We start from the raw sequence: 27938 nt of genomic DNA, 5'->3' as shown, positions 1-27938 counted from the left end.
TGCATGTTGCTGGAGGTGCCAGCATTCAGGTCTGCTGCCAGCACCCTGGGCCTGTTCTAAGGACAGGAATTCATCCCCCACAATGGCAATGGGTACGTCCACAACCACTAAGCCATCGGGGGCTCGGGGGGGTATGTTTCTGAGCTGCTCCACTGCGGCTCCCGTCCACCCCAGAGGCAGCTGCATAGCACACAGGCTTTTCTGTGGGCATCGCTGTCCGAGAGGGTGATTCTTCTCTCTTTCGTCTTCTGCTTCAGCATGCCCTGCAAGACAACCTCACCGCCCTGCAGGACGAAATCGCTCAGCTGGGAGGCAGACAGCAAGGAGGGGAACCAGGTAAGACAACAGCTAATCACCACTGGCCCCAAGGGCTGAGATCCTCTCTAAGCGGGTGCCTCTCTGGGGTGCTCGCCTGGTTCCCAGAGGGGTGTGAAGCCCCATGTTCTGTGCTCAGTTCTCTCAACCAGGGCTGAATAACAGGAAATTGTATCACTCTACGTGGGTGGATTTCTCCTGTCTGGAGATGGGATCTACTGCATTGACACAGGAGCCTGACCTGGCTGAAATAGTTCAGTTCAGGCAGCCGTCCTGGAAGAGGCAGGCAGAGGCCAGGGACGGTCGAGGGATACCCTAGAACAGTGGTTCCCAACCTGGAGTCCGCGAGGGTGTTGGAGGGGGTCTGTGGAAAAAAGGGAAGACTTGATAAAACTGATCCTAGACAACAAGTTGTAAATAAATTGCAAAGTGACAACCCAGTGTTATTTTTAAATAAAACCTCCTTCAATCAGGTTATGACTCACAGTCTGACAGGCGATGGGGTGGTTCCCTTTTTCACATAATGAAGTCTATACAGGCACTAGAATTGGCTTTGATGGGGGTCTGTGAATGGTTTGGGGTGTGAATGGGGGGGTCTGTGAATGGTTTGGGGGGTGATTGGGGGGGTCCATGAGCAGCTTGGGTGGATGATTGGGGGGCCACGCTAGTGAAAAGATTGGGGACCCCTTGTGATGGGGTTCAGGGGTCCCCCTGCACTGCACCCCGTCTGCTGGCAGGAGAGACTCTCACTCAGCAGGTACAACAGAAGGTTTATTAGGCAACAGAAGCCCAGTTTCTCACAGAAGCGACAGTACAGCAGCCAGAGACAGTCCTTCCAACCCGTCCTGGGGGGAAGACCCCGAGGGGTGCCCCTCTGGGGTGTGGGTTTCCCCCTCCTCAGGCTGGCTGCCTTCCAGCTCTCCCTTTTCCTAGCCTCTAACTGCCGCCCCCGATTCAAAACCCAGCTCAGCTCCTCCCTGCTCTTTGTTCAGGCAGAGGTGTTACCTGCCAGTTGTAGCCCCAGGGTCATCCTTAGCCCCTGGGAGCTGCTGCTTGCCTCAGACATCCAGCCTGACTCACACATGCACCCCCCACACTCCATCACACCCCTGCCCGAGGCTGTAGGGATGAGTTTGACGGGGGAGGCCGCACGCTGGGGGAGAACCACACAGCCTCATCTGACTGGCCTTCTGTCTTTTTTCCCCAGGTGAAATAGACAAGCTCAGACAGCAGCTCCAGGAGGCTCTGCAGCAGAGGTGAGCCCAACCCAGCCCTGTCCCAGGGGCTGTGCTGGGGTAAGGCTGGTGGTGGGGAGACTCACCCACAGCACTCTGCTCCCATGCTGTCCCCTCCCTCCTCCAGAGATAAACTCCAAGCTGATGTCCGGCAGCTGGAGCAGCAGCACCAGGGCCTGAAGAATCAGAGCTCTGCTGGGATCAGCCTCCGGACCCCCACCCCAGTCGGCTGCCTGAGCCTGCTGGCTCTGTCCCTCGCCGAGATCCTGCTCCTGTGAGGGAGGCAGGTGCGTCCAGGTTTTGAGGAGCCTGAATGTAGATTTGGTACAGTTCCCCATCCTCCTGCTCTTTCCTCCCATCTTCCTAGGCTGCAGGGCCCCAGTCTGGTACCTCCATCCAAGGCAGCTCCTTCCTGCCTTTAGGCGTTGCCTGTGCAGGTAGGAGAGCAGCGCGGCCTCCTTCTGCCTCTCCATCCCATCCCCAACACCTCCCTGAGCATGGCAGCCCTTACAGAGCTCAGCTGTACCCTGCCCAGCTCACGCAGAGAGTAGCCAGGCCAGGCAAATGAAGAGACTTTGACCCCTTTGACAGCCAGAGTTGATGTGTGCATCACAACTTGACCAGAGTTCCTTTCAATTTTTCCCGTCCTTGTGTGGAATAAATGTTATGTGCACTGAGGCCTGGGTGGATGTGCACCACCAGAGAAACACACCCTGCCGGCTGCGGACACGCTGCTAATCAGCTGGGCGGCACCTGAATCTCACCTGGGGGGCCACCCAAGCCCTCCTATTACAGGGAACATTGGCTTTGACCCTACCTCCCCCCGAGTACCAGCCCTGTGCTGTAGCCACTAAGCCACGCTCCCTCTCTGTTCCCCTTCCCCTCGCTGTCCAGCTCCCCTTTCTCGCTCCCTCTGCTCATGGCAGTGGGTCTGAGGTGGGGAGCCAGGACTCTGCCGCCCACTCTTCCATCTACCCCTTGGTATTTGTGTTTCAGGGCTGACCAGGCAGCAGAGGCGTGGGATGCGCCCACGGGAACAGCCCACACTGCATAGCATAGCCAGCTTGGTCCAGTCCCAAAACACTCCTGGGACCTATTCTCAGCCACTCGCGTGCTTGGCGTCCCCCCCGGACCGCACATGGTGGCGGGCTCCTGCCAGCTCAGCTGGAGGGATCTCGTCGCCTCCTGCCCAGCCCGGGAGAACAATGGAGAAACGGTGAAGCAGGTGACGGGCTCAGGGAGGATGGAGCCACTTCATGTAAAGCTGGAGCCCGCAGCCTTTCTTGGCTGGAGTTTGCCCCAGATGAGGGTGGCCCTGGGTGAGGTTTGGCCGCAGCTGGGGTATCTGCTGCTCAGTTAGGGGGTTATTTTTCTAATAAAATGTTGCCAACCCCATAGGCTTGTGATGTCTCTTGTCCTGCCCGATCAGAGACCCAGGGCTCAGAGTTGTCACATGGGGGCTGTCGCATGTCTGACCTGCCATCTGAGAGCAGGGGAGAGGCAGCTTTTAACTTATTAACTCCAGGTGTGTAGAACAAGAACTATTGGAAGTTGACATTGGTAGGAGAACTGGAGTACTAAGTTAAGTTTAATGCAGGGGTCAGCAACCTTTCCGAGGCAGAGGGCCAAAATTTCCCCTTTTGACCTCTTGGTTGGTAGCATTAGTGGCTCTTCTGTTAGCTGCCTGGCCTTCAGTAAGCTCCCTGCTGCACGGGGGAGGAGGGGCCAGGCTGAGCTCCCGCCGTCAGCTTTGGCACCTTAGACTCCCGAAACCTCGGTGGGTATGTGTCTGTGTTTTCTAGACTGTCGTGTGGCCTTTTGTGAGCTACTGAGCAGTTGCTTCCTTCCACCTCAGAGGAGGCTGCATTTTGTAAGTGGGGAAGGGTTTTCCTGCGTGAGTCACTGCCAAGAAGCAGCTTCATCTCTCGCTCAGCACATCCTCCAGTGCAACCACATTGTGTCCCTGAGGGATCAAATCACCCAGCTCAGAAGCTGAGACCCTGAGCTGGAGGCTGAAGAAGGAGAGGAGGAGGTGAGACTGTCTTGGCCTAACTTGGACACTGTTCTAAGCTGCAGCCTCCTTATGCTTTTATAAAGCAAAAGCTAACAGCACACTCCCCAGCGCTGGGCAGGGGAAATCCGGCTGTTTAGACAGAACAACCGCCAGCCGCAGCCGCAGGCTAACTAACGAGATAAACAAAGTGAAATGATAGATTCATGAGAATGGCAGGGAGGATGGTGGGCTGCCCTGCTGCTGGCGGTGAGGCTGGCTGCCTTCTGGTATGAGTGGCCAGTGAGCAGTGGCTGCTGACCAGGTGCCCAGCTCAGCTGGCAGCATCCCTGCCAGCAGCAGTGTTGAAGGAAGGGTGGCTTGGTATGGTATTGCCATTTCCCTCTGCTCTACTGCCGGTGGTGGCAGTGACTTCAGAGTCCAGCATTATGCGAGCGGACACTACGCCCCAGCTGCTCTGCTCAGAAATCAGTGCTGCTACCAGCAGCAGGGCCGAAGGAAGTGTAGGACGATACGGTACTGCAAGGCTTCCTTCTGCACCGTGGCTGGGAGCAGCGCTGCCTTCCAAATGGGGTGGCCAGAAAGCGGGTGCCACTGGCCAGGTGCGTATCTCAGACACCTTGCATCAAGTCTTTCGATATAGAACCTTTGTGATCTCAGAATCACCGTCTTCACGTAGAAACTGTGTTTTGTCTTTTTGAAGAGATACAAAGATCTCTGTAAACCAAACAAGCAGCTGAGCAGCACCGACTAACAAAATAATTCTCCAAAGTATCTGGTTAGCTATAAGGTGCCACAGGACTTTGTGTTGTTCTCAAAGATACAGACTAACACGGCTACCTCTCCTGCAACAAAGCCCGCTGCCAACTCTACTCGCATATCTACACCAGTGGTATCATCACAGGACCTAACATCAACCACACCATCAGGGGCTCCTTTACCTGCACGTCTACTAATAGAATATATGCCATCATGTGCCAGCAATGCCCCACTGCAATTTACATTGGCCAAACTGGACAGTCTCTGTGTAAAAGAATAAATGGACATAAATCAGACATCAGGAACAGTGATGTACAGAAGCCCTTGGGGGACCACTTCAATCTCCCTGGGCACTCAGTGGCAGATTTAAGGGTGACAATCCTGAAACAAAGAAATTTAAAAAATCAAATGGAGAGAGAAATCTCTGAGCTGCAATTTATTTGCAAATTTGACTCCATTAACCAAGGATTAAACAGAGGCTGGGACTGGCTCGCACCTTACAAAAGGAGCTTCTCTGCCCTAGGTGCCCTATTCCACCTGACTGAATAGACCTTGTCAGCTCTGGCCTCCCTTTTCCTGGGACCCCACTCTTTAAATACCCCTCTGAAACCACCTCCCCACTCATGCATCTGATGAAGTGGGTCTTTGCCCATGAAAGCTTATGCTCCGAAACATCAGTTAGTCTATAAGGTGCTACAGGACTTCTTTAACAGCAAGGAAGGGTCCTGTGGCACCTTACAGACTAACAGAAAAGTTTTGAGCGTGAGCTTTTGTGCGCACAGACTCACTTCATCAGATGCTATGAGCATCTGATGAAGTGAGTCTGTGCTCACGAAAGCTCACGCTCAAAACTTTTCTGTTAGTCTATAAGGTGCCACAGGACCCTTCGCTACTGTTACAGATCCAGACTAACACGGCCACCCCTCCGATAGTGGACTTCTTGTTGTTCTCAAAGCTAAGGACCAACACGGCTCCTCTCTGATACTTGTCTCCAGAACTGGAAACTGTGATGCAAGGAAACAAGGCTGCCTGCCTGGGACTATAGATCTCTGCATTAAGTCTTCGGTAAGATGGCCCCCCTTTTCCTTAATCGATCGCCCTGTTGAATGAAGGAGGTGTGAACGAGGGGCGGGGAAGGAAAGCGTATCCCACAGTTGGAGAGGGGAATAGGACAAGCTCCAAGGACAGCAAACACCTGTCCAGGGGAAGATCTAACACACTGACTGATGTCTTTGGGGGTCAGAGGCAAGCACCTCCTTTTGAAAGCAGCTCCAAAGGCCCCCTTTGAAGATGAATGTGGCACCACTGAGGCAGTGCTCAAGAGGCACCAAGCATGACTAAGTGACGCAGCCAAGTGTGCACAGATTTTTGAAAAGACACTGAGAAGTCCTGCAGCACCTGACAGACCAACAGACGTTCTGGAGCAGGAGCTTTCAGGGGCTTCAACAGACGCATCTGACCAACGGGGTCTTTGCCCACGAAAGCTCATGCTCCAAAATACGTTAGTCCACATGGTTTGGTTTTTGTGTGCGTGAGTGAGGGCACGAGTGTAACATATCACGCGGCCACTAGGCCCCACTCTCAGAGGCCGTCAAGCGCTCCCACGGAACCCACGAGGAAAACCTCGGGCACCCTGGAGAATTCCTGAGACTGAAGGACAACAACTGGGGTGCTCCTGGGGCCAGCTGCAAGTCTGGTCCCAGACAGAGCGAAGTGGAGACTTGCAGGTGACCTGTGCTCCACCTGGAGTACAAGGGCTTAACTCAAGTAAGTCATATGACAAAGTAGTGACTGATGGACGTTTTCCCAACACTTGTGTTTTGCCTTATCCCCTTGAAAAGCTCCCAGGCAGCGCTGTCCAGCATGCTCTCCCTGCTCCCCTCAGCCTACCCACACCATGGCGTTGGCCGTTCCCATGGACCCTGCGTGGGGACAGGCTCCTGCCCAGCCTCTCCCTGGCAGAAGAATCTCGGCTCCTGCCCTGACCGGAAGAGGATGAAGAAATGGCAAAGAGGACCCAGCTGGGGATGCTGGGAGATTGCCCCAGGCAACAGTTGCCCTGAGTGAGGTTAAGCCCCTGCTGGGGAAGCTGCTGCTTCCATAAACGTCTGCGGTGCCATTTGTCCTGCCCAAAATAGCTGTTAGTCTACGAGGTGCCACAGGACTTCTTGTTGGTTTTGAAGCTACAGAGTAACTCAGCTCCCTCTCTGACACGTGTCAGCACTAAGACAACACCCAGAAGAAGGCCCCACAGATTCTGCATGTGCATGTAATGACCCTAGATCTGCACGAGGGGGAAGCTGCAACACATCTAAGGTGTCTTCCAAGGGGATCCCAGGTCTTGTTGACAACAGATGCTGATCCGGACCCGCAGCAGCTCTGCTCCACACCCCTGCATCTAACTCACCTGGTCAGTGAAGCTGGGGGGAGCGACTAGCTGGTAACAGCCAGACGGGGTGTGCTTGTGTGCGTGAGAGTGCATGGGCGGGGTATGCTGGGCACCTGTGATAGAGCCTGACCTCTGTCTTACCAAGAAATGTAGCGTTTCGCTTTATCCCCCTGCGGAGGATCCTGCACCCTTCTGTGAGGTACACAGTCTCTCCGGCAGGGAGCAGAGCCTTCGCCTGCCCAGCGTGGCGCCTTCCACCTCACAGCAAGCCGGGCGGCACTGCCAGCTCCCTGCTTAACTCAGGGCCCCGCACCCACAACAGGGGGAGGCTGGGATGGCTCTGCGCTCCTCTAGGCTATTAGCTCGCTCCAGCCCTGGCCCGGGGCTGGGACAGGCTCCTGCCCCGCCTGGCGTGGCCCATGGATCGCACGGGCACCGGGTGGGAAATGGTGACGCTGCAGGGCACTGGATGGGGGATGATGGGACACAGTGAAGCTCCAGGGGGGAAGGGAGGGGGTTGCCCCTTCAACCGGACCCCTGTGTTCGGTGCCTGGGGACAGGGGGGTTCAGCCCCACCTGGGGTATTTGTTTTCTATTTTTCCAAGAAAATGTAGCCGTCCTCAATGGCCGGGGGGTGTCCTTTGTCCTCCCCACCAGAGACCTGCGCTCGGCGTGAGCAGCCCCGGGGCTTGGCGCACCCCACCAGCCGCAGGAGAGCCGGGCATGGGCAACTCCCACTCTGCTGCTGGCTGGGTCCTGGGGCAAACCCTCTCCCTGGCCAGGCCCGGGGCAGCGGGGAGCTGCCCTTTGCATGTCTATGGGGTGCCGAGGTGCAGCCCCACTGTTCCAGGGACTCTGCCCCGGGCGGGGGGGAACGCGCCGTGGGTCCCCCCTCAACAAGGGTCCCCCCAGCGCTCCGGAGAGGGGGGCCCCGGCTGCTCCTATGGGGAGGGGGCGGTGCCTGAAGGCCGCTGGGCCCCAGTTTTGGGGCCCCCCCACAGCTCCGCAGCGCCCTCGCCTGGCCCCGCCGGTTCGCGGCTGGACCCGCCCCCGCCCCTCCGCAGCTGCGTCTGCAGAGAAACGAAACCGAAGCCGAAGCCACGGAGTTCCCCAGGTGAGCCGGGGGGGATGGGGGCAGGGCGCAGGCAGCTCCCCGTGCACCCAGGGGCGCTGCACCCCCTGCCCCGGGCACGGCTGGCCGTGGGCGCCACTATGTTAATGAGCCCCGCGCTCGAGTTCTGTTCATGGGGGGGCGGGGGACAGGAAGCGCGCGTGAATCTGGGGTCTCAGTGGGGGGCGCCCCAGCCCAGGCCGCGCTGTAACGCGTGTGAACCCGGGGCACTGGCACACCCAGGCCAAACTGCTCCTCGCCTTGCAGCCTGCGGTGCCCCCATGGCGGACCCCGGGGAGCGGGAGCTCGCCTGGGGCGGGGGGAAGGTCTGGATCGCGGTGGCCAGCGCGGAGCTCGCCATCCTCCTCCTCCTCCTCCTGGCGGTCGGACTGGGCCACTGGGTGGCGGAGGAGCGGCGGCTGGTGGCGCGGTGGCTGGAGTGCCGGCAAGGGGCGCAGGCCCTGCGGGAGGAGGCGGCCGGCACCAACTGGATGCTGCAGAAGATGCAGCAGGCCTGGGGTGCGCTCCAGAGCCATGCGGTAGGTGGCGGGGCTCCATGCGGCACGGCACGGCACGGCGCGGCACGGGTGCCAGCCTGCTGGGAGCTGGACGGGAGCTTGGCCTTGGAGGCCCCTTTGCTTCCCAAGCAGCTCTGGGACAGCTGGGGCCACAAGGTCAACCTCTGGTCCCCAGGGGTGGGGAGCAGGGGCTGCCTGGCTTTGGGAGGGGCCAGCACCTGCGGTGGGAGAGGGAGGGGGCAGGAGCCAGCCGCTGTGGGCTGGGCAGAGGTGGAATAGGTAACCCAAAAGTTACTCGTGTGGCCGTGCTGCTGCTTTCACTTCTGGATACTTGAGTACGATGAAGGTGTGCCGTGTGTGTGCCTGAGTACTTTTACTCAAGTCATTTTCCAAGGGGACACTGGTGACTTGTGCTTAAGTACACACACTGCAAGCAGCTGCACTTGTACTCAAGTAACTGTTGGGGTACCTCTGGGGCAGGGGCCATCATGGGGAGGGGGGCAGTGGCAGGGGCCAGGTTGGCATGGAAGGGGCAGGGACTTGCCCCCACTTGCCCCAGCCAGCTATTCACCACTCCCTCTGCTGCCAGGGATTCCTTCCTCCGTTTGCTAACCAGCGACAAACAGCAGCAGCAAGAGGCAGATGAGACGCTGCTGTGTCTTCCCCTCCCTACCAGAGCTCCTGCCTGCTGCCTCCAGCTCTTCCACGTGCAGGAGAAGTCAGCTGAGTAGGGCCCTGGGAGGGGCCCAAGCCAGGAACTGGGCACCATGGGGGGAGTCAGCAGGAGGGACACAGGTCAGGCTGGAACCCAGCCAGGAGGTGGAATAGTTTGGCAGCCCCCAGCCACGCAGTCCGGCCAACGATGCCCCTTCCCAGGGCTGCCAGTCATCTGCTCGCTGACGTCCTCAGTCCTGCCCCACATCTGCTTCAGTCCTGGGCAGGTATTGAGCAAATGGAGAAGAACAAGGCTGTCGGTTGCCCAGCACTATCCTGGGTGACTGTGTGCTGCTCTTCCCGGGTGGGTGAGGGCACAGAAATTTGACACCGCGCAGATTCAAGCACGAGGCTTCTATTACACACCTCTGGCGGAGCACCACTTCGCTCGCACGGCTCAGGGAGGCTGACAAGCAGCTGATTACAATGGGTGAGACAGGGCGCCGATGGGCGGAGAGAAGCAACGGGATGGGAGGCTCTAGCCGCAGGACGGAATGAGCGCAATAAGCCAAGAGTTCACAGATTGCACGAGTGGTCTGCCCTTGGCTCAGGTTTCCACGTTTGGGACTACGCAGGTGTTATCCCTCTCCTAGCACTCAGGTTAAGTTCCGATTCCAGGACGGGCTTTGGGAATGAGGGGCGGCCCCTTCTGGCAGGTTCGCCTGCAGGTAGGTTCCTGGATGGTCTTGGGACCAAGAGAACGATCAACAGTACATGGCACTGGGCATCGTATACAATGATGAATGCCCCCCTGCCCCTTTTCTGGACTCAGACTGACCTGTGTGAGAGGTGGACGCCATCACTCATGCTGACACATTAGACCTTTTCCTGAACTCAGGTTGGAATTCGGGGAGGATGCACTGTTAGCTCTCCCTGAACTGGGAAGCCGACTTCAAGGCCCCTCTCGGTGAGTTATGGGTCTACAACTCAAGATAAGTCCCAATTACTGTGCTGCACCCAAGGTTATGCTGTTTCAGCTCTTTGCTTTTCTTGCCACACCTTGTTTGTTGTTAGCTAGGTCTCAGGTCTCAGGTCTGCTCTGTCTGGGCATATGTTAAAGATCCTGAACAAAGACTGTGGTCAGAATCTTGCACAGTATTATTGGGAACTTGGCTCTTCAGGGGTACAGGCACTTTCCTCCCCCATCCTCAATTGTTCTGCCAGCTGATGGACGTGCCCCACCCCAGAGATGGCTGCATCCCTGTGAGGAGCCGAGTGAGTCCCAGGCAGTTTGAGGCCGTGGGGCTCTCTGAAAATTGAAGGTGTTTTTCTTTTCTCCTCCTTCAGCACATCCTGCAGAAGAATGTCACCAGCCTGAGCCAGGAGGTCACCCAGTTACACAGCCGTATTGTCCAGCAAGAGGGGGAAAACACCAGGTTACAAGGTGAGACGGCGGCTGCTCTCAGGCCCTCTGCGCTGGGACAGCCTGTGCCTGGGTCTGCCTGCCTGGGGGCGCCTGGCAAGTCCTTCCTGAGGACCTCCCAGAGGGGACAAGACAGACAGAGGCCACGGTGGGATTTCACCCAGTTCCTGGATCTCCACGAATTCCACATGTGGGTCAGGAGCCACACAGCTGCGAGCTCCTGCAGGAGCTTCCCCAGGGCCGCCCTGCAAAACCAGGCTCTTTGCTTAACCCTCTCCTGCCCGGGGACTTCGTGGAAGGACTCATCTGGGGTAACGTGCATGGCCAGCAGAGACAGGATGGACTTGACAGGCAGTAGCAGAGGGTGGGAGGAGGATGGGGGACGAGGAGGCGGCAGTGGTGTGAAACAGGCAGCGGGGAGCAGCCAGCAGGGGTTAATGGGCAGGCCCCTGACTGCCGATTAGGGTAAAGCAGCGTCTCTGATTCCCAGCCTGGGGGTCCCTGCGGGCCCAGGGGTTCCACAATCTGCCCCACCCACAGCTGCTGGCACGTGAGTCCCCGTGGCCATTGGGGGTGTCTGTGCTCTTCCCCAGGTCCAGCCCCTGCTCCGCCCTCTCCCCCCATCACACCCCTTCCCTCCAGTCCGCTGCCCCAAGGGACCTCACCTGGGGGATCACCAGCAGGCCTGGCCTGTGGCAGTGGCAGGGGTGGGTTCCCCTGCTCTCACCGCAGCGGCAGGAGCTGCTCTGCTTGGCTAAGTCTCAGAGGGGGCCATGTTCGTCTGTATCCGCGAAAACGACGAGACGACCTGGGGCTGATCTGTTTCAGGACCGAGCCCCGCAGCTGAGCGATCAGGACGCTCAGGGAGTAAGCAGCACCGGATCCCAGGGCTGGCACACATCCCCTGGCCTGAGTGACGGTGGGGGTCCAGGCTGGCCTGTCTGTGGAGGAAGCTGCTACCAGTGGACGGAGGAAGAGGGGCTGTGATGGATGAGGGGGAGGCGGAGACGGGTCTGTGGTTGGAGATGACCTGTGCTACGTTTCAGACGCACCACCTGAAGCCCAGATGGCCCCATGACACCCTGCCTGGGTACAAACCACCAATGGGCTGTGCATGGTTTTTCACGGGGGGGACTGCTTCTGGGGTGCCCCGTGTGAGTCGCACTCAGACTGTGACCCAGCTGCAGCTCCCATGTTTTGGGGAGGGAAATTAAAGTCTCTGTAACAGACCAGCTCTTGGCAGGGAGAGCACTGGCCGAAGAAATGGGCTTTGCTGGTCCCCACTGCGCCTCCCGCTCCATTCGGTGCAGGAGTCTGTTTTAACCTTGGCGGGTCTGGATTTGCCATCCCAGGCCCGGCTGCTGGGGAAGGCCGAGCTCAGGGCGCTGAGCATCAGAGCCAGTGGATGCTGAGTAGGGGGGGAGCACCGTTCCCTGCACTCTTTTCCCTCCTGGGGTGGCATGTATTTTGTTACATACACCAAAGCATTTGCAGACGTGCACCACCAGGATGCTGCTGGCTGGGGAAGCCCTCCCAGCCCCCCGCTATCCCAGGCCCGAGCTACCCCACCCCAAGCTCTGCTGGTGCTTCTCAAGCCAGGACACCACCCCTCCACCCACCCACACTATTCCAGCTGTTGAATCTCCCTCTTTTCTCTAAGGCACAGACCATGGAGGCTCAGCCCTTGGTTCCCCACAGCCTGTGAACAGCCAGACCCTCTCCCTTTTACACGCATCTCCGAACCAGCCCCAGCTGAGGGGTCCCTCCAGGCACAAGCAGCCAGTGCAGCCTTCCCAGGGTCATGGCAGGTTCAATCCAGGGAATTGTAGCACCTTCCCCTCACTGCTGGGCCTGGGGCCTGCACACCCCCTTGCACTCTCCCCCCGGGGAGCTCGGCACCCCCGGGGCCCTCTCCAGTGTCTGACACAGACAGGCTATAACAGGCCCTCGGCCGTGACCTGTGGAACCCACAGGCAGGAGCTTTTTTGGTCAGGGAAGCCCACACGTAGTAATTAGAGGGACACGGGCAGTGACCTGGCTGCAGGCTCCCAGCACACGGCAGAGCAGCTGCAGGCGGCCGGTCGCCACCTGGGCAGCCATGGACCCCTCAGGGATCAAAGCCACCCTGAAGGTGCTGGGGCTGTGCGTGGTCCTGCTCTGCCTGGTCGCTGCGGTGACTGTCTCCGTGGCGGTGACGATGCGGCATTCGGAGGCCCTGCGGAAGTTGCACAGCTGCCGGGAGCAGGCGGCCAACGAGACCTCTGCCCTAGTGGGCCGTGTGGCAGAGCTGGAGCGGGACATGGCCGAGCTGATGGGGCGGCTGGAAGAGGGTACCCGGGGAGAGCAGCGGCTCCGGAGGCAGCTGGGCCAGGCCCAGGAGGATGGCAGGAAGCTCCGTGCCAGCTTGTTGTCCTGCCAGGAGCGTGAGGTAGGAGCCGTGCTCTGGGGGGCTCTGGGAGTGGGGGTGTCAGGAATATAGGGTAATGCTAGGTGCTCAGACTGGCCCCTTGCAGCCGTGGGCTCCTGCAGTCTGTGTGGCAGTGAGGCTGTAAGGCGTGCTCCGGGCTGGGGCACCACTTGTAACCCAGCTGACTGGCACCCCCTCCCAGGACAATGGCTTTCCCAGCTGGTGGGTCTTGGGCACTGGCGTGCAACAGCGAGATTCGTCCTGCAAACTGAGCAGGGCAGGGGAGGGTTGCTGGCATTCTGAGTGGCACTGGTCTCCCCGGGCAGGCTGGCAGCCAGCAAGCAAGGAGCCCGGAGCACCTGGCTCCCAGCCTCTGCAAGGGACCCGGGGGCCAAGCACAGGTGCAGACCCAGTGCCCCCCGCCCCCCCACAAGCTGCCTTGCCTTTGCCTCAGCCTGCCCCGGCTTTCACGGCCTGGAGTCCACCAGGGCAGGAGGGGTCCGGGGATGCTGGGCTGCTCCCCCAGTAGGGGAGGAGGGGGCCCTTGTGCAGCTGCTGGGTGGGCCCTGGCTGGGGTACAACAGACAAAGCACATGGGGGCCTGCTCATGGGACACGGGTGGGGGGTCACTGGTCCCTCTGCTCAACAGAGGGGAGGTCAGTGCTCCTGCTCTGTCCCAGGGGGCCCCGATCACTGAGACCCCAAAACCCCCCAGGACTTCCCTTGCGTTTGCAGCTGAGAGCCGCAGGGCAGGGACTGGAGCAGGAGCCTGCAGCTATTCTGAGCCCAGAGCCATTCGGGACACATATAATTAGGTGTCTCAAGGCAGCAGTGGAGGTTGGATGCTGGTGTTGTGCAGCTGAAGTCGTCTCCCACATGGTGTTACTTGCTCCAGCTCCCAGCTGGGAAAGGGCCTGTCCTGGGGCTGCCCATCCCACCCTCCTCCTTGCTCTCAGACTCGCCCTGTTCGGAGAGAGACCCGCGGCTGCTTCCTGCTACGCAGTGGAGCTGCTCCAGGCACTGAAGAGTCTGGAAAAAATCCCTCCTGCTTCCCAGGCAGGGGACACACCCAGGGCCAGGGGGTCAGGTCCTGTGTGGGGCTGATTCCATTTTTTCTAGCCCCGCCGGTGGGGTGGGGCCAGCCCCCAGACACTGGGGCACCCTGCTTCCATAACGCAGTTCAAACAGCACCACAATTCACGGGGGACACCATGACTGTCCAGCTCCCTCTCCCCCAGCCCCAAACAACCCAGGCAATGGGAAGAAAACCTGAACCTCCCAGGCTTTGCTCCGGTGTCTGCAGGGCCTAGCACTGCTCCCCAAGGCCCTGGCTGGCTGCAGCCCTGGTTCCCCCCAGCCTGGAGAGCTCACTTCCTCTCTGCTGGACCTACCCACAGGCAGCACCACACTTCCCTCCCTGGCTGCAGTGCTTTGCTTTTAGTAGCCTGGGAGGCCCCGAGCCTGGGTGGGGCTTGTCCTGTTATCAGGACTGGCATTGCCCACCCAGGCTACGTCTACACGTGCAGCCAACATCGAAATAGCTTATTTCGATGTTGCGACATCGAAATAGTCTATTTCGATGAATAACGTCTACACGTCCTCCAGGGCCGGCAACGTCGATGTTCAACTTTGACGTTGCTCAGCCCAACATCGAAATAGGCGCAGCGAGGGAACGTCTACACGTCAAAGTAGCGCACATCGAAATAGGGATGCTAGGCACAGCTGCAGACAGGGTCACAGGGCGGACTCAACAGCCAGCCGCTCCCTTAAAGGGCCCCTCCCAGACACAGTTGCACTAAACAACACAAGATACATAGAGCTGACAACTGGTTGCAGACCCTGTGCCTGCAGCATAGATCCCCAGCTGCCGCAGAAGCAGCCAGAAGCCCTGGGCTAAGGGCTGCTGCCCACGGTGACCATAGAGCCCCGCAGGGGCTGGAGAGAGAGCATCTCTCAACCCCCCAGCTGATGGCCGCCATGGAGGACCCAGCAATTTCAACGTTGCGGGACGCGGATCATCTACACGGTCCCTACTTCGACGTTGAACGTCGAAGTAGGGTGCTATTCCTATCTCCTCATGAGGTTAGCGACTTCGACGTCTCGCCGCCTAACGTCGAAGTTAACTTCGAAATAGCGCCCGACGCGTGTAGACGCGACAGGCGCTATTTCGAAGTTGGTGCCGCTACTTCGAAGTAGCGTGCACGTGTAGACGCAGCTCCAGTGCTCCAGGCACAGCAAGCCCCCACCCATCACACATCCTTTGAAAAATCCATCTGCCTTAAATCAGCATAGACGGGTGGGGTAATCTGCCCTGCCTGCTCACCCCATGGGGTCACAGCTCTCTGCCCCGCACAGGCCTGGCGCCGTGAACAGCCAGGTTAGAGAGTCACCTTAGGGGCCGGCAGCCAGGTGGGAACTGGGCCAAGCCATGCCCAGGGCTCGCGCCGCCACCGCAACCTGGCTTTTCTGGCAACCTCAAACCGGGAACCCGGTGCATCCCTCCTGCGGGAGCACAGCGGTCACACGCCCCTGGCAGTGGGGGACACAGCGGGGCAGGAGTGGGGCAAGGAGACTGGAGTTAAAGAGGGTTGGGGGGATGGACAGAGGCTCCGGCCATTGGCTACAGTGTCTAATCTGTCTACCCATTCGCCCATCCTCAGCGGTGCTGACTGCAGCCGTGTGCTGGGGGGCAAGATGGGAGGGGGCCCCGGTTCCGAGTCAGCCCTAGGGCCCCGCTACACTGCCTTGTCCTGAGGCCCGGCCTCTAAGCTGAGGTCCCCGCACCTACTCGCTCCATCTGCCCTCCCCCCATCACTTGTTCTCCCCGACCCTCACTCCCTTTCACTGGTCTGGGGAGGGGGTGTGAGGGTGCTGGCTGGGGATGAGGATCTGGGGTGCAGGAGGGTGCTCAGGGCTGGGTACAGGACAGGTTTCTACTAACGTTTTCCATCCATGGGCAGAATAAACTTTAAGTACACTGAGGCACATGCGGATGTGACCACCCGCCTTCCCCCCCCCACCCCCCAGCTGTGCCTCAGCAGAGTGACCAGCGCCATCGGGGTCCCTTCGCCCCAGCGGTGGGCTGGCAGCCCCACTCCGCATCCTCCCCCCTTCCCCTGCTCCAGCCTGCGACTTGTAAGCCCCCTGCCCACTCCTCTCCCTGCTCACTGTGTCGCCCCACAGAGCTCGCTAGCCGCCAACCTGACCGCCCTGCAGCACGCACTCACCACCATCCGGCTGGAGGGCACCGCCATGGACACCAGGAACGTTGCCTTGCAAGGTGGGGCCGGCAGGGGCCTCTGGAGTGAGGGATGTGTGGGAGCAGGGAGCCCACCCCCCAAGCAGGGCGAGAGTCTGCCCTGTGGCATCAGGGCTGGGGCACAGGTGGGGGTACAGGACAGCGTTCCCACTTTTTCCATCCATGGGCAGAATAAATTTTACGTGCACTGAGGCCTGGGCAGGTGTGCACCACCCACGGAACAGCTCTCGGCTGCTGGAAATCCCAGCCAGGCCCACGTGGCAGCCCAGTCTCAAGCATCCTGGGAGCTGGCCTCAGGTCCCTTGCTCACGCTGATTGCACAGCCATGGTTGAGCATGGCCCTTTTCAGATAGCAGGGCTCGACTTTGCTGGAGCGTGCACGGTTAGCACCCAATCCCGCTAAACCAGTGGGGGGCAGCCTGCCACCCCAAGCAGCCCACTGGGGGAGCAGGGGCAGGGGGCAGTCAGTGTGGGCCATGATCCACTTTGCTCACCGCTGGCCATGCGCAGGGTTGCCAGACTCCACTAATTTCCGTCTGCACCGGTTTCCCCCACCCCCAGTAGCACTAAAGTGACACACATGTACAGTCAGGGTATGGGAAGGGAGATGCATGCTGACTGCACACGACACTGATGGTGAGAGGCCTGTGCATCCCATCCAAGCGCTGCTCTGGGTCAGTCGGCACTGCCCGCACATGCCAGGGACGCCCACGCGGTTAGCACCACTGCCCCTGCCCGGCTTCAGAGGGCAGCCCTGGGCGTCCATTTCAGCGAAAACAAAAAGAGCGCCCGGGGGGACCTCAGAGACCAGCCATGTGCCGCTCACAAAGCTGAGGCTGTCACAGAATGACGAGAAGTCCTGTGGCACCTCAGAGACTCTCAGATTTACTGGAGCACGAGCTCTCGTGGGCACAGACCCGCTTCGTCAGGTGCCACAGGACTTCGCGTTGTTCTGGCAGACGCCCCTCGGGCACCCCTAGTTAAACGGTTCATCTTTAAAGTGCCTCTGGACTCGTGGTTGTTTTCACCCTCCCCTGGTAAGTTACAAGAATCTTGCAGCCCACCGAGAGGGAGAGGGGCCACTCGCTAGCCGAGGCACCCTTCCCTGGAGGCTCCTGCAGCTGTGAGCGTCACCGCTCCCAGAGGAAGCAACGGGCCGCAGAGGCCGGCACTGCGGGGAGAGGGAAGGTGCCCCTCTCACCCAGCCCCTGCCCTCTGGCGGGCATGAGCCCTGCTCTCTGCCTTCCTCCCGCAGCGGAGCTGACCCAGTGGCAGGGGAAAGCAGCAGAACAAGAGAGGCGGCTGGAGGAGGCCCTACAGCAGCAGCAGGCATCAGAGGCTTGGAGAGGGCAGTGCGAGGCCCAGCAGAGCGAACTCCAGCACAGCATGTAAGGAACTGGACAACGGCCTCCCCGCAAGCCAATCATAGCCGGGGAGGGATTAGCTCCCAGACAATCATAGCATCTCAAGAGCATTCGCCACCTGGCTCCCAGCCAGTCATGCGCTGGCCAAGTATTAACCCCCATCTCCTAGTCAATCCTATCATCACTGACCCCAATCCCTAGTCCATCACATCCCTGGGGGGGTAAAACCCAGCTCACCAGCCAATCAAATCCCAGCCTTCGTTACCTCCTGACTCCAACCCAGTCACATCCCTCTTACTCCCAACCCTCCACTTCCACTGGCGCTCAGCCAACGTTCCCTCTAATTTTTTCCATCCGTGTGGGGAATAAATTTGTTCTGTGCACCGAGGCATGTTCAAACGTGCACCACCATAGAACCACATGCAGCTGGCTGGGGGCGCTTGGCCAATCAGCCGGCGGCACTTGAATCTCTCCAGGGTGGCCGCCCATGCACTCACCGGCCCAGAGCACTGCTCTCAGCCAATCAGAACCTCCGGAATTGTTCCCCTCTCCACTCTCAGCCAATCAAAACCGCAGCAATACTTTGGTTCCTTCTGCTGCCAGGGCCTGGAGGCAGAGCCCCGTCACATGGGGGGACACTGGGCTGCTGGCTCTTTGGGAAGGGGCGTGGGAGGGGCAGTGACTTTGGCTGAAGTGGCCTGACCTGCATGTGTTTTGTCCATCGCAGGCAGGACTGCCGGGCCGAAATTGAGACCCTCCGACGGCGGCTGAGCTCCAGAGCCACTGGGCGCAGGTGCCCCCCCTTCGGGTATTTTGTGTGGGTGATGGCAAGCGTGGGCTTTATCTTCTGGCTCGTAAGTGCTGAGGAAAGGCGAGACTTTGAATTAACAGCATGCACACGGCGGGAGGGCTGGGCCAAGGGGCTTGGCGGGAGTAAGCCACTCCCCCGGCTCCCCAGTTATTGCCAGAACCTGGCCCACCCCCGTTCCACTCGTGTGTCCCGAAAGCAGCTGTTGTGCCGCTGGAGAGCAGAGCTGGTCTTACAGCCCAAAGCACGTACAGTCAGACGTGCGCGTGCGCACACAGGTGCTCGAGCATACACGTAAGGGCATAGATAGGCTCTCCTGGGGGCGAGCAGACACATGCCCAGGTGCACACGTTCTCCCAGGTGCTCACACGTGCAGACACAGACATGGGTGCATGTATGTTCACGGAGCCACACATGCATGTAAGCCCAAACAGGGATGCGTACATATGTACCTACTCATGTTCACGGCCACGCCTGCATCTCCCCTCCACACACAGATCTGCAGGCACACGGACACACACGGGCTTTGGCTGCACGAAGCTGTCAGGCTCCTGCTGCCCATCCTTTATCCCACCCACCTCTCCCTTGTGTGCAGAAAGCCACTAACATCTTCCTGCCCTTCAGGACCTGTTGCCATGACACCAACTACAAATTGTCCAGTAGCGATGGCCGGACGGGCAGATGGGGTGGGCGTCCATGGGGATGGACAATGACAATTAGCCTCAGCTGGCTTCCCCCAGCAGAGCTCCACTGACCTTGCTACGCCAACGTACACGGCCTTGATGGGCGGAGAGGCTTTGCATGGCGCTTCAAGGGTAGGCCCAGGGTCTGCCTGTCCCAAGGAGCTTTGGCTGCGGATTTGACTTTGAATACTTGTTGCCGCTTCTTGCCATTAGCCCGCGGCGTGAACGATAAAACAGCATGAGTGCAGACGTGTGGGGCACGCGGGTAGACGTCAATTACTCATGTGTCCATATATGCGCTCCCTGCCGCAGGAAGGGTTGAAACCTTACATCTGAAGCATCCAAGGGAAGCTGGACTTAACGGCGACAACAGGGCTCATGACTGACCATTCCCCGTCCCACCTTCTACGGCATGCTGCAGCCCCACCCCAGACACAGCTGCAGCATAGCACCACTTCATCCCACGCCAAGACCCAGCAGCTGCCTCCCGCAAGAGGAACAGCCATAAATTAACTGAGAAGACGCCAAGTCCAGTGGCTCTCACTAGGCCCAAACGCTCACAAAGGATGCTGGGAAACCTCTCGTTGTACCGTTCAGAATCTGCAGCACGGGCGTCTCTCTCCGCATCCCGGCTCTCCTCTGTCTCCCTGTCCTTGGTCCTCCCTTCTCTCCCTCCGTCATGCTTCTGCCTGGGAGCTCCGCACAGCGCATGCCTGCCTCTGAGCTGCCTGGTGTCGTTCCTGACTGCAGGGTCGATTCACCCTGAGAAAAATCACACCTGGTGCTCACTTCCCCTCTGGGACTGGGTCCACCTCTGGGCGAGTCCAGCCACCATGTAATACTCTGTGCAGGCAGATGCACTCATTCATGGTCAAAAAGGAGCTGCCTAAGAGGTCTCATTAGTGACCACAGCACAGGGTACACCTGCAGGCTGCTTAGCCTTCAAGAACATAAGAACGGCCGTAGTGGGTCAGATCCACCCAGCCCAGTGTCCTGTCTTCCCACGGTGGCCACCATGAGGTGCCCCAGAACAGAAAATCATCAAGTGCTCCATCCCCTGTCATCCATTTCCAGCCTCTGACAAACAGACTGGAATCCCTCCCTACCCACCTGGCTAACATGTATGGATGGAGCTCACCTCCAGGGATTTCTGTCCTTCTTTTTGGAAGCCTGTTAAAGTCCTGGGCTTCACAAGGGATTCCACAGGTTGCCTGGGCACTGCGTGAAGAAATATTGCCTCCTGTTAGGTTTTAAACCTGCTGCCTATTCATTCCATTGGGTGACCCCCCTAGTTCTTGTGTTATGGGAACAAGTAAAGAACTTTTCCTTATTCACTTTCTCCAGACCTGTCATGATTTTATGCACCTCCGTCCTGCCCGCTTCAGTCTCCTCTTTTCCAAGCTGGGCCCCGCTACAAGGATTTTTATTTTATGGATGCCGCACGACCAGAATCCTTCCTTCCCTTTGCAGCAGCTGCCCCCCTGCTCCCCCTCGGAAGGCACTGGGCTGCAGCTGGCTCAGGATGGGGAGTCGCAGGCCCCGGAGGGTAACTGACACTTGGCTCCCCAGCCTAAGGGTCTGGCCATCCTCACGCGAGCGGCACAGACACACCACGAGAGGGAGCTGCAGGTCCAATGAAAACAGCAGGCCGGGGTCCCCCGGAGAGATGTGCTGCACTGAGTCACCTGTGGGAAGCAGGGCCTTAACCCACACGCAGGACGATTCCTCCACAGGCTTTGCTTGTAGTGGCCACCCGAGGTCCAGGGGAAATCAGTGCTGGGTGACCAGGGAGGGGGGCAGTTGTTCTCCACCAGCTTTGCAACCCTGGTTGAAAATATCCCAAGAAGAGCGTGCTGGGGTCAAGCCTGACCTCCAAGGGGCCATGCCCCATACTGAGCAAAGCAGCACCCCCAGCATACACTGGGCTCAGCCCTGACTCCAAGGGGAGCCTGCCTCCCGCTAAACCCCTGCCCCCTTCCACGCAAGAGAAGACCCGCTCGGGCCACACGAGGTACTGGGGCTCGGCACGGATGCCGCAGGGAGAGCACCCACTGCTGAGCTGCCCCAGGCTTTTCGTGCTGCTCCCTTGGGCCCCACATCCCAGGCCCTGCTGGGTCTCACCCTGCAGTGCTGCTGAACTGGGTGGGACTCAGTGTGGGGCAGCAGGGAGCCAGTCTCCTGTCCCAGGGGTGGGGGCTGGGTGGGAGGTGACTGACTCACAGCTGCTATTCCCAGATCAGGAAGGAAGCTGCAGTAGCTGGCAGACGCTGTCTGGAGCAATTAGTGACACTTACCAGCCCCAGTCAGCCAGCCCAGCCACCTCTGGGAACACGAAGAGAACAGAAACCAGAGCTGCTGCTGTGGGGCCAGCACCCAGTGAGTGTCTGAGCCCCATAGGGAATCCCCCTGCACACACTACCCCAGTGTCACAGCACCAGCTCTGCACCCGGGTGAATTGTCTCAGCTCGACACCTTTTTGGCAGCCCTCCCAGGAGAGGGGCTCACGCCCAGAGCTGCCCCAGCCCATTCACTCTGCGTCTGTGCTGTGCCTGTGTGCTCCCTAGGGCTGCAGGGGTGTAGGTGAGGGTCCCTCTCAGCCTGCTCCTCCCCGGGAGCCCTCTGGACCGAGTCCCACCAGCCCAGCCCCATGCACCAAGGCTCCTCCCCAGCCATGGGCAGGGGGCTTACAAGTCGCAGGATGTGAGGGAGGATGCAGAGTGGGGCTGCCAGCCCACTGCTGGGGCAAAGGGACCCCGATGGCATTGGTCGCACTGCTAATGTCCAACCTAAACCTCCCTTGCTGCAGTTTAAGTCCATTGCCTCTTGTTCCATGCTCAGAGGCCAAAAAGAACAACTTTTCTCCCTCCTCCTTATGACTCCCTTTTAGACACCTGAAAACCGCTACCATGTCCCCCCTCAATCTTCTCTTTTCCAAACTAAACAAGCCCAATTCTTTCAACCTTTCTTCATAGGTCACGTTCTCGAGACCTTTAATCATTCTCGTTGCTCTTCTCTGGACCCTCTCTAATTTCTCCACATCTTTCTTGAACTGCGGTGCCCAGAACTGGACACAATACTCCAGCTGGGGCCTAACCAGCACAGAGGAGAGCGGGAGAATGACTTCTCGTGTCTTGTTCACAACACACCTGTTAATGCATCCCAGAATCACGTTTGCTTTTTTTGCAACAGCATCACACTGTTGACTCTTATTTAGCTTGTGGTCCACTATAACCCCTAGATCCCTTTCTGCTGTGCTCATTCCTACACAGTCTCTCCCCATTCGGTATGTGTGAAACTGATTGTTCCTTCCCAAGTGGAGCACTTTGCATTTGTCATTATTAAACTTCTTCCTGTCGACCTCAGACCATTTCTCCAATTTATTCAGATCATTCTGAATTATGACCCTATCCTCAAAAGCAGTTGCAACCCCTCCCAGCTTGGTACCATCTGCAAACTTAATAAGCGTACTTTCTATGCCAATATCGAAACCATCGATGAAGATATTGAACAGAACCGGTCCTAAAACAGACCCCTGCAGAATCCCACTTGTTATACTTTTCCGGCAGGATTGAGAGCCATTAAGAACTACTCTCTGAGTATGGTTATCCAGCCAGAGTCAGCTAGAAGTTTTGTCCTGAGACAGAGTGAAGTGGAGGAGACTTGTAGATGACCTATGCTCCACACAGAATACAAGGGTCTAAGTCACGTAAGTCAAGTCTGTTGAAGAAGAAAGACTTTACCAAGCTATGGGAGCGGGTAGGTAAGGTCTCACGGGAAGCAAGACTCAGAGGGAAAACAAATTGAGAAGAGTGGCCTTTTCTTAAAAGGGCTATTAGTAAGGGTGCAGGAGCAAACCATGCCACCGCAGAGACAAGATAGGAAGTGCAGCAAGAGCCCATGCTGGCTTAACTAGGAGATCTTGAATGAGCAAAAAGTAAAAAAGGAGTCCTAGTAAAAGTGGAAACTAGCTCAAAGTACAAATGATGAATATAAACAAATTGCACAAGTGCGTAGGGGCAAAATTAGAAAAACCAAGGCACAAAATGAGTTCAAACATGCTAGAGACATAAAGGGTAACGAAGAAAACATTCCACAGCTACATTAGAAGCAGGAAGAAGACCAAGGACAAGGTAGATCCACTGCTCAACGAAAAGGACAAAACAATCACAAAAAATATGGAAATGGAAGAGACGCTTAATGATGCTTCTTTTGGTTTTCACCAAGAAGGTTGGTGGTGACTGGTGCCTATAAAAGTGAATGCTGGAGAAAGGGAGGTGGCTTCAGAAGTTAAAACAAAAATAGAACAGGTTAAAAATTACTTAGAAAAGTTAGATGTTTTCAAGTCACCAGGGCCTGACGAGATGCATCCTAGAACAATCAAGCAGCTGATTTAGGAGGTATCTGAGCCATTAGCTATCCTCTTCAAAAAGCCACAGAAGATGGGAGAGATTCCAGAAGACGGGAAAAGGGCAAGTATAGTGCCCATCTATAAAAAGAAGGGTAACCCAGGAAACTATGGACCAGTCAGCTTAGCTTCTGTGCCAGGAAAGATACTGGAACAAATAATTAAGGAATTCATCTTCAGACTTCTTAAAGACAACGAGGTGATAAGGAGCAGCCAGCATGGATTTGTCAAGAACAAATCATGTCAAACCAACCCGCTTGCTTTCTTTGACAGGATAACAAGCCTTGTGGATAAGAGGGAAGGAGTAGATATGATACACCGAGACTTCAATAAAGCAGTCGGTACGGTGTCACATGACCTTCTTACCAATGAACTAGGGAAATACGAGGTAGATGGTGCTACTATAAGGTGAGCGCGTAACCAGTTGGATAAACATTCAGAGAGAGCAGATATCAGTGGGTCACAGACATTCTGGATGGGCATAACGGGTGGGGTTCTGCAGGGATCAGTTTTGGTTCTCTTCAAAATCGTCATTGACGGTTTAGATAACTGGCACAGAGAGCGCGTCTCCGGAGTTTGTGGATGACTCCCAGCTGGGTGGGGTTGCAAGCGCTTTGGAGGACAGAGTCATCATTCAAAACAATCTGGGCAATCTGGAGAAATGGTCTGAGGTGAAGAGGATGAAGTCCAGCGAGCGCATATGCAAAGTGCTCCACATGGGCAGGAACAGGCCGTTCCATGCGTGCAAAATGGGAAGCGGCTGCCTAGCCAGGAGCACTGCAGGAAGGGATCCGGGGTCAGGCTGGAGCACAAGCTAAATGTGAGTCAGCTGGGTGGCACGCTTGGAAAAAACAAAGAACAACCCCCACAAACAGTTTTCGGGGCAGTGTTCAGAGGACTGTCGTACGCGAGACACGAGACGTCGTTCTCGACTGCGCTGAGTAGGGCTGGGTTGGATTCTACGGCACTCCCCTGCTCCCTGCCCCCCGGATGGCTGCACAGTAGCACCCTGCTTGTGAATGACCAGCCCCAGAGACCCTGCTACACCCCCTCCCCCCAGCACCGGGCCTGCTTGTCTCCCCACATCACCCAGCCCTGCCCCATGGCAGATGCATTGCTCATGCCCACAGTTCTAGGTCCTTTCATTCGATTGCCCCCCACTCCCTGCGGTGCACCCTGGCCCGAGTCTGGCCTCCCACCACATGGCACTGCAGGTCCTCTAAGGGCTCCTTGTGAGACCCTGAGACACCCAGCTAGAATCAGGCCTCCGTGTCCATTGATGTCCATTCACAGCCCCAGAGCCCCAAGGCACGTGCAGGCAACAGGAGCAGCCATTTGGCACCGCCTTCCTTCCCGCCAGCTTCCCCCTGCTGTGGTAGGACACAGCCCCCGCCCCGGCTCAGCCCGCCAGGCCCCTCTCCTTACCTCCAGCCCCTGCGCTGACAGCCACCCCAGTACAACCTCCTGGGGCACCTGCCCCCCACCACTGTGAATTCTGCATCTCCAGCCACAGAACCAGACTCCCAGCTCCAGCCCCTGACGCTGGCAACGGGCCCTGGCGCGGCTGGGGGCTGTGCTGCCATTTGTCGTGGGAAGAGCCCGAGGGAATCTGTTCCTGGAACAGGAAGGGAAAACACCACAACCCAGGCCTATTTCTGGCCACATCCCAAGACTGAAATCAGGCAGGATCTGGCACCAGAGGAAGGAGCCTCTGCCTTGAACAATGCACGTTGCTCTCCTAGGCTCTGTGACAGCAAGGGCAGAGGGCTCCCGGAGGGGCCTCCCGCCAGGCCCCCTTTCACAGCCTCCCGGGCAGGGGCCTCGGGTGCCCAGCAGAGCACCAGCTTCCCAAAGACCCTGGAGACCGCAGGCCCTGCCCCACACACCGTCGCCCACACGTAGGTCTGCACAGGGGGCGAGGCCGACACCCGCATGCAACACACCCTGTGCCTCCCATTGCGGGGGAAGGGGTCTGGGTGGTATTTCTGGAGGCAGCCGGAGCAGAGTGCGAGGTGGCAGCCACCCAGGTGTACGACCTGGGGGCTGGGGCGACAGAGCCTGGAGCTGCCAGCCCTTTGGAGACGGCAAGGATTTTGAAGTGCCAATATACAATCCAAGCCATCTCCTCCATCGTCCTGGGGAATCCATGAGCCATGCGAGGGGTGTTGGTACAAAAGAGCCTCAAAATCCCCTGGTAGAGCTTCTCTCTGGGCCAGGACTGCGGCTCCGCCCCCAGCCTCAGCCAGAGGGCTGCAAATTGGGGATTGGCCCTAGACGTCTTTCCCAGCTCCCTCCTTCTCTCGGGGGTGTGAGCTGCTCATTTTCCTGGTGGGGTGTATGAAACACTTCCCCCCCCGCCAGAGTCCTGCATATTCTCTCACTGGCGTCTGCCACTGTTACCTGCTGCAAACACCTGCACTGGCAGCCACCTATGGTGTGAGCTGGCCATGGCTGTATGTCGCCCCGCCCCCCCCCGCTGGTAACACCTGCACTGTGAGTTAGCAGCTGGAAACATCTGCATTGTGCCCTGTCGGCGGGGGCAGACCTGTGCCCTGCACCGGCAACCTCAGCGGAGCGTGCTCCCTGCTGGAAGCCCTGTGCCCGGGTAGGAGAGACCCGAGGGAGGCAGCCAGGCGTTTGGAGAGCTCTGATAGTTGCCCAGGGACCCTGCATGTCCTGCCGACCCCTGGGCAGGTGCTCTTGGCTGCACCTCACACCCACTCCCAGTCTCCAGCGCTTGCAGACAGCCCACTTACCTTGACAAGATGCCGACTTACCAGCCCCTGGAGCATCTGCCAGCTGTCAGTGTGTGTGTGAGGGGGGTGCAGTAAAGCCCTGGCCATCCACCCCTCCCACGCCACAAGTTTGTCCCTTACTCCGGGGCAGGGCAGAGCAGCTACTGGCCCTCGCGTGCTGGGAGCCTCTCAGCTTGGCCAGATCTAGCCGCTTCCCAGTGCCTTGGGCTGGAGCCGGAACAGGCCGCAGACAGGGCCTGTATGATTCCCATGTGCCTGGTTTCTCCACCCATGTCCTGCGTCGGCCAGGTAGCCCAGCACCCTGGTTACACCTGCCCCTGTGAGAGAAGCGTCACCCTTCTGGGTGCAGGGGCCCTGTGGGAGCCTCCCCATTGGCCGGGTCCCAGAGCCGGGCTCTAGCCTGAGCCCTCGTGTCCGCACTGTGGTTTTACAGCCCCTCAAACAGCCTGGGATGAACTGCAGTGTAGACCCACCCTGGGGGTCAGCAGCCGCATCTCACCCCTTGGCCCTTTCTCAGCCACATTTCTCAGCCGAACAAGCCAGTTCCGCTTCCCACACCTTCTCCACAGTCTCAGCCCGGGTCTGTTTCCGCTCCCTGAGGGACCTGGGTTCAAGCACACGCAGGCACACAGCAGGTCAGGCTCAAAGCCTGGCCCAGAGCCCAGGCGCCCCCATCCCAGCCCCGCTGCGAGTCTGAAACCAGCACCCTGGGGAAGCAGCAGGGCTCCCGCAGGGTCCTCAACTGCATGAGCACAACTACACCTAAGCAAGAGCTGGGTCTCTGCAGTCCAGCCTCACCCACCCGCAGAGCCCCTCACGGCTGAGGCACTGCCCCATTCCCCTCGCACTTTGGCTGGCGCCTGGGAAGCCAAACCACCAATGACCCCAGAACAGGAAGTTGCTGGTGGTCAGGCCCTGGCCCCCTCCTCTCTCTGCAGCCAGACCAAACTTCCCTTCTGCAACTGCCCAGCCCCAGTTCCAGCCAGCCAGGCCCCTCCTCCCGCCTTTGTCCTGCTTCGCGGGGAAGGAAGGGTGGTGGTGGGGGGGGTCACCTGGTTGCCTAGGTTACGAAGAGCTGGGAGGGCCTGGCCTACCTGTGAGAAGTCACCACCCAAGTTCCCCTTGGTCGCCGTGCACTGATATTGTGCCGAGGGAAACTGAGGCACCCACCAGACAGCAGGAAACACACCCGGCCTCGCTGCCGGAAGCAAACCCTCACACCCCCACTTGGCGAGGGCAGACGATAGGGAAGACGGCACCACTCTGCTGGCATCAGACTCGCCCTCAGCAGACTTGCACTCCATGCCTGGCTCTGCTCTGCGACGTTGGGTAAGTCACGTCCCCCCACGGCGCCTCAGTTTCCCCTCCTGCCCTTTGCCTTTTAAAAGGGGATGCTTCAAGGTGCAGGGATCGTCTTTTGCTGTGCAGCTGTGCGGCACGAGGCAGCGTGGGACCCCGGAGCTCAGCCGAGGCCTCTAGTCGCTGACGAAGGTCAGAGGCTTAGGGGCTTGTCAACAGGTGAATTCCAGCGCCGCAAGCCGGGGGGGGGGAGAGTCTGCACCCCTGGGGGCTGCAGAACAGCAAAGGAGGGCACTGTGCTTTCCCTCAGGTGCCGTGGAGCAGAAGCAACACAGAAACCCCAGCCACAGCGAAGGCCACTGACAGCAGCTCCAATATTCCAGCCCCGGTGAAAGGCAGCAGATTTAAAATAATCCAGGAGCAACTCCAGCACGACAGGCCTGGGAAGCTCTCTGCCAGCAGGTAGCCAAGAGCACCAGAGCCGGGCAGGAATCGCCAAAGGAAGAGACGGCTCCACTCATCACGGGATCAACCAGGGCTAC

At 58.5% G+C, this 27938-nt stretch overlaps 1 protein-coding gene and 1 long non-coding RNA gene across 4 annotated transcripts; one reads left to right on the top strand and one right to left on the bottom strand.

Moving 5' to 3' along the window:
• Positions 1-577: 577 nt before the first annotated feature.
• Positions 578-27938, bottom strand: LOC142002482 (uncharacterized). Its single transcript, XR_012642675.1, has 3 exons — positions 27192-27938; positions 26597-26701; positions 578-679 (listed from the first exon to the last, which is right to left on the bottom strand). It is a non-coding gene; the product is annotated as an uncharacterized LOC142002482 (long non-coding RNA).
• CCDC194 (coiled-coil domain containing 194) lies at positions 5223-21658 on the top strand. 3 transcript variants are annotated; one of them, XM_074978625.1, is made up of 7 exons: positions 5223-7823; positions 10340-10436; positions 11244-12843; positions 16006-16102; positions 17337-17469; positions 18173-18238; positions 19249-21658. In XM_074978625.1, the coding sequence occupies exons 3-7, from the start codon at positions 12514-12516 to the stop codon at positions 19256-19258; spliced, it is 636 nt and encodes a 211-aa protein (XP_074834726.1). In that variant the 5' UTR covers positions 5223-7823; positions 10340-10436; positions 11244-12513; the 3' UTR covers positions 19259-21658. The 3 variants fall into 3 exon arrangements, with proteins under 3 accessions (XP_074834726.1, XP_074834724.1, XP_074834725.1); XM_074978623.1 differs by having other exon boundaries at positions 18173-21658; XM_074978624.1 differs by lacking the exon at positions 5223-7823 and adding an exon at positions 7836-8359 and having other exon boundaries at positions 18173-21658.

The sequence above is a fragment of the Carettochelys insculpta genome, chromosome 27, assembly GCF_033958435.1.
Source record: "Carettochelys insculpta isolate YL-2023 chromosome 27, ASM3395843v1, whole genome shotgun sequence".
NCBI classification, from domain to species: Eukaryota; Metazoa; Chordata; order Testudines; family Carettochelyidae; genus Carettochelys; species Carettochelys insculpta.
The sequence above is the reverse complement of the archived record's forward strand: the minus strand, read 5'-3'. Positions and strand labels throughout refer to the sequence as shown.